Source organism: Aptenodytes forsteri, unplaced genomic scaffold, assembly GCF_000699145.1.
Source record: "Aptenodytes forsteri isolate BGI_AS27 unplaced genomic scaffold, ASM69914v1 Scaffold12, whole genome shotgun sequence".
Classification (NCBI taxonomy): Eukaryota; Metazoa; Chordata; class Aves; order Sphenisciformes; family Spheniscidae; genus Aptenodytes; species Aptenodytes forsteri.
In genome coordinates this window covers 301,484-307,902 of record NW_008794161.1, presented here as the reverse complement: position 1 = coordinate 307,902, position 6,419 = coordinate 301,484, and the positions used below count along the sequence as shown (strand labels likewise).

Below are 6,419 nucleotides of genomic sequence, written 5' to 3'. Positions count from 1 at the left end.
TACCTTCCCAGCATCTATTCTGGCAACAAGGCTGCTGGTTTGTTTGGGGACACAAAGAACTTCATAGTATTTTTGAGAGAAGTGGGATGGTGTGAATAGTATCCATCACGGATCAGACTTTCTTCTCGTGTTCACCATGAACTTTGACAGTTTGCACCTACTAACACATGCTGTGTTTAACTTCTTCAATCTGAAAGATTATTTCGTACCTGCATTCCCATTGCAGTCAGTAAACGGACTGTGAGAATTAAACGTCTCTTAAACAGGAAGGCATGAGAACATTAAGGCAGGTTTCTTTAGTTCTTTCAGGACTTTTTGAACTGGAGAAGTGGCTTAAGTCTCCTGCCATTTAATTCTATTCAAACAGGAAGCGGGCAGCAGTCAGTGACAGGAGTTGAAGCTTCAGATGATGCTAACAGTTACTGGCGGATTCGTGGGAAGAGTGATGGCAGTTGCCAACGCGGAACAGCAGTGAAATGTGGGCAAGCTATACGACTTACCCATGTTAACACAGGAAAAAATTTACATACTCATCACTTCCCATCACCACTCTCCAATAATCAAGTGAGTTGTTTTAAATCTCAAGCTTTTGTATAAATAGTGCATGCTATTGACAAGATTCTCTCCAGTTTTTCATGTTTTTGAAGAATCAGGCTTGGGTACCAGCTGCCAGAAACAGTATGTCTATACATATCCACAGTTCAAGTATATGCTTTTCTGCATCTTGGAATAATGTATTCAAGTTCTTGACAGAGGTAAAATTTAATATGTACCGGTATTGGTATTTCACAGTAGTTTTAACAAATCTGCATTATTTTTTTTTTATTCTGCACCATTGCTACTGGGAAGACTGTTCTGAAATGTTTAGCACTTTCAAGGCATAGGAGGCTGGGCACCTCCCTCAACATTGTGAAGATTGCTCTAGAGCAAGGCAACTAATCCTGTGTTGTAGCACTAGGCATTCCTATATCCAAGTTCCTTGGTGATCCAATCTGTTAGTCTCAGTCATCTTCTCACTATCCCTATTTTAGTTCACTATTCTTATTTATCTGTCCTCCTTCCACAGGAAAAATGGATCTGCTCTCACAATTGTATTTATTTATCATTTTGTACCTGTCTAGAAGAGTGTAATTTCTAACTGTAATTAGGTCCCAGTCTTGTCCTTGAAGAAATGCTTCTCCAAGATTGAAAATCTCTCTTAAAATAAATAATGCAAACTTGTTGGAAGTTTGTCATTAGCAGTCATTTTAGTCTTCCTTCAGGCTATGTAGATAGGCCATTACATTCAAAGCTGGAAGACCTGACTCTTTGTGAAAAAGGTTTATCTTTTACCATGAGTAAAGTGCCTGAAACAATAAGGTCCAGTTTTGTCTAGGGTATCTAGGTGATCTGGTTATTAAAACAAAGGAAGTGACGGAAAGATAGTATTTCAGAAGAACTATTTAAAGAACAGATTGACTCTAAAACCTTGCCCCAGTTTTCATTTGTCAGTTTAGACAATTTGAATAACAATGTCATTAATGTAAAAATGTTCAGCAACTGTCATTGTGTTTCTTTGTTTTTGCTATGTGTTTGCACAGCGTCTAAGCGAAAGGAAAATTTGCATGACTTCCCAGAGATTGACAGGACTGTGTCTTATGACATTATTGAAATATGATGTAGTTATGAACACAAACTTTTATTTCATATTCCTAACAGAAGTTGGATTTTCAATTAGTATGTTGTCTTTCACAGTTTTTGGACTACATAAACTTGAATTAACATGACCCTAAAATTTTAGGTTGCTAGGTACAAACTATTGCAGTTCTATTTCAAGTTGTTCATCACTTCTAGTTATCACATTTTTAAGAATTAAAGGCTGTCTGGAGTCCTAAACAGTTGGTGCTTAGCCTATCCGGTTTCTGCAAACACTTGGAATTTTTTTTAGTGCATAATGAAATCTAATCTCTAACTTTAACGGTCTTCTTTATGTTTTTAAAGAGCTATTCAGCTGCCTATCTGAAGAAAGAGTGTAAACCAGAATAGTTGTTGACCGAATTGTAAGCTTGGTATAATTAAGTAAAAAAGGAATAAGAGTACTTAATAAGCTAAATTGTTGGGACTTTGTGATTAAAAACACATTCTGAAAAAAACCGTTGCAATGGTAACTGTGAAGTTGGTCATACTACAAGACTAAATGTCTGCAGTTACAAACTTTTTTGAGTGGGGAAGATTTGCATCAGCATTAGTGTTGTTTCTTTTGAATTTTTTTGCAGAAGGATTGTTCTGATCTCTGTGCTTAAGTCCTCTTTCATTTCATTTGTAATGTATGTTGGGGTTTGTTGGCACGTTTTGCTCAGGTTACATGTCAGAGTTTGGTGGCACTTTGTGTTCAGATTGTAGTGGTAGAAAGTTACTGCTTCTGGATTTGATAACTGTTGACAAAGCAATGCAACAATGCTTTTTCTTTCCTCTCCATCCTTGCCTTTAAATTCTGCTGACTTTGCGGTTGATATTTTTGTGTGTGTATTGGAGGTATTTGCTTACATTTTCACTTCAGGAAGTTTGTGTCTCTAACAGGAAGTAAGTGCCTTTGGTGATGATGGCGAAGGAGATGACCTTGATATATGGATTGTGCAATGCAGTGGGACTTACTGGGAGCGGGAGGATGCAGTGCGCTTCAAGCACGTAGGAACGGAGGTGTTCCTTTCAATAACAGGGGAACAGTATGGCCATCCCATTAGAGGCCAACGGGAAGTTCATGGCATGCCTACTGCTAATCATCACAACTATTGGAAAGCAATGGAAGGAGTCTTCATCAAACCCAGTATGGACCCTGCAAAACATGATGAGCTCTGATTTGACAGAGGATCCAAAATGCTTCAGCTTACTCCAGTGTTCGGAGATGCTAATCCTTGGTCTCTTATAAGTCCCGCCTTGCCTAAGTGACTGACTTTCTGTATTACTGAAGGGCATTAGTTCATTCTGGGAACGCAGCACTTCTGTGGGGAATGGCATCTGCCAGGTTCAGCCATTGAAATTTATTTGGCGAAATCCTTTCTGAATTTTCAAGCTTAATTGACGAAACTAGTTCATACATCTGTTAGTTTTCATTGTCATTTGTTTTGCTTGTTACTTTTTCTCAAATTCAAAGGAAATGGAAAAACTGAAGTAATACATTTGTGTAGTCCCAAGTACAATAAAACATTGTATTTTGTAATCTTTTTCCAATTATAATTAAATATTTGGAAACTGATTTCTACTTCTTAGTGAGAGAATGGTATTAATGAGGAGATGGAGTAAGTCTAGAAAGGGAAAAATACTCTCAAATATGATGTCTTTTGAATGGCTTGAAGTCATCTATTCAGCCTTCCAGAAAAACGAGTTTCATTGTGTACTGTATTGGAAGAGTTGAAAATATTGTGTACGTTGGAGTAAGAAGACAGTTTTAATTTATTCACTTTCTCCAAGAAGTTCAGATTTTCTGGTAATGGTGATACTGCTAACTGTCAAATGGTAAGACTGCTCTGCTCTATGAACTGGTGCAGAAAGCTACTGTTTGTTTAATTACTATTAGAATTTTATAAAATTCCATGTGGTGCGAGGAACAGTTGAATTTGACTTATGTTGTACTTGCATGTCACTCTGCAAGATCAGTATGAGAATCTAGATGAATAAATAGTGGGGCATATACCCGTGTGGGGTTTTTTTGTGTAAATCCGTAAGAAGAGAAAAAAGAACTTTAGACAATGGTTTGGTCCTGGGTTTTTGACAGAATGGTGTGCTCTGGAATGCTAGCAAGGAATCTTCACTAAACAAGTTATGAATTTCTGTGTTCCTTTCCCTCTGTGAAAAGAGAAGAAAACTAATTCTTGAATGTGTTTGTTACACGTTGTTTCTGGAAATACTGATTAAAATTCAAAGTACCATACATTTTCTATTTGCTTTAAACAGAGAAGCTCACAAAATGAGTGTGAAAAGTCAGAAAATTTGGATGTTCTTGTCTCCATGTGTAAATAGTTTACTGATTATGGTCTTAATTAGTCAATCAGTTAAAGAAGCAGGAAACTGATTTACTGCTTTTACAGCTCCAGTCACGTGCTGCAGTGTTAGAGAGAGTGTTGTGTTGAGAAGGTGCAACAGGCAATTGCAGTTAAGCTTTATAAATATACCTGCTGATACGTGCTTCATACTCTGTGATCCCTCATGTGGTTGTGCTGTACGGGCTAGCTTCAGGCTTTATTTAAGGGTTTGCTACTAGTGAAGATCCTTCATACCCTATGGAACAAGGAAACTCTGTAACAGTTGTTTTGCATACCTGATTATTCTTCTTCAAAGAAAAAGGTAAGACTGTTTTTCTATGACTCTCAGTTGCATGCAGGTATTTAAGGATTATGAGCATTTTGGAGAGTAAGTAGACTAGCTTTTGCTGCTTTGTATTAGAAGTAAACTTTTATGTGAGGAATGTTTCAGGTTCACTGATATTCCTGACTAATTGGTATTGAAGTTGTAGCTATAAAGGATAACTATTTAAAAACAAAACAAATCTTCTGCATAAAAAGCTGACTTTTTTTTTTCTTTATTAAAAAGGGGGGCTTTTCTTTTTCAAGTTGGTATATGAGTAAACACAAAAAGAGTGGTAGCATTTGGCAGGAGGGAGAAATAATTTTGGCAATGAGTTCTCTGTCACTAAGAGTCACTATGCTTTATGCCTAAACCATATGGGCTTAGTGTTTGTGCACCTGTGGAATACGGGGTTGGCTGAGAAAGGGTAGAGCTGTGTGTCTCACCTCGGTCTGTGTGCCAGGTACTATCCCTACCCAATGTTTATCTCTGCTTGGATGTTTCTGTCCCTAGCAAAGGTATTTATCAGTCTTATTTATTATGCTTGAGTGGGATCTCACTGGACCTTCCTCTTTCTGTTGTGGATTTGAGCCAAATTGGTTTGGTGAGGCTGAGAAAGAACTGATTTTCAGTTCTTACTGCTTAATTTCTAACATGATCTCAGTTTTGAAAACGTGTACCTTCTGTTCCCAAAGAACCAAGCTTCCCCACACACATGTATCCATGAATGCCTTAAAGACATACTCAACAATCTTCCTGTGAATTAAGTTTCTTTCACTTTTGATTCTGACCAACGTGTAAAAGTCATTTGGCTTTAATATTTCACTTGTGCATGTGTCACAATAGATTTTTTATTTTTTCCAATTCTTATCACTATAAAAGTTGTGCTGAAGGACTCTTAAATACGGCCAGCTGAAGTACAGCTTACTCTGGAAAGGTCTAATACAGTACTAAAATAACTATTGGTACTCCTAGTGTGCTAAATGCAGACTACAAAAGTCATAAGTTAATGTAGGGAGTGCAAAAGTTTATAGCTGTGAAAAATGATGGCTTGTGCAAGTGCTAATGTGCTTTCCTCTCTATATAACTTCTAGAATTGCAAGACTTGCATTAGTATCTGGTTAATGTCATATTTTATGCTTTAAACTGAAGTACTGAGATTTCAGAATCTGATTCAGGTGTTTTTATTTACTTTGGCTGCTTACAATTCAACTTTTCAGTCCTTCCCCCATAGTTGAGGACTAGAGACTTGGAGAATCCCAGTTTTTATATTGTTGGGTTTTGTTGTTTGTTTTCCATATGGCTTTTATCTGCCTAAAGATGTTGGGACTCTTGGGTACAACATGAAATACTGAGAGATGTAGATATGAGAGTTGGGAACACTGTTTTGCTTCTTTCTTTCTCTTTATTTTAAGGTGATAAACTAAATTTTATAATAGTTCTTGTCAAAATTCTCTATACACTTCAAGGTTAAGTGAAAACTATTTATTTTGGCTTATGATGCTAGCAGAAAATAATTCTTTCAAATAACTGACAGGTCCTTTCCAATTTCTTGCTCACTTACTATTACAAGAACTTTTTGAAAAGGTGCGCCAATGTTGTTACTCTTCCTTTAATAAACTAGAAAGGCTTTTGAGAAAAGAGTTAGGGATCTGTATTTATAGTTATTCGCAGTGGGAATAATTGCTAAAGACAATCTACCTACTTTAAATACCTACTTTAAACTCTCTACTTTGAAAATCTGTCAAATACCACATTTTACACATGTATAGAAGTAGTTTAATGTAAAATGACAGAGTTCCTTAGACATGTTAATTTTGGAGCTAAGTGTGTGTGTCTACAAACATTTTTACTCTTTATTTCCTGAAGCTTTTTAAAGCTCTGTATAAATGCTCAGCATACGAACACTTACCATGCATTTTGACTTCTCAGTCAGTATGAATGAGAACCGGGTTTAGTTCTTTGAAAGTGCTAGAATGGATGTACTGCTCATTGATTCTTCATTCTGAATGTCAAGGCTAACGATAAACCAATGTTTTAATTTCATTTGTTATGTTTGGGAATACTAATTGGGTGTATCTGTTCTTATTAAGTTA

General features: G+C 36.5%; 1 protein-coding gene across 1 annotated transcript; it reads left to right on the top strand.

The window, feature by feature from the left end:
• The first annotated feature begins 272 nt into the window (after nucleotides 1-272).
• SDF2L1 (stromal cell derived factor 2 like 1) lies at nucleotides 273-3,667 on the top strand. Its single transcript, XM_019472487.1, is given in 3 exon segments — nucleotides 273-350; nucleotides 352-564; nucleotides 2,560-3,667. Coding segments are annotated over 3 exon segments (570 nt in total). The 3' UTR covers nucleotides 2,839-3,667.
• Nucleotides 3,668-6,419: the final 2,752 nt, after the last annotated feature.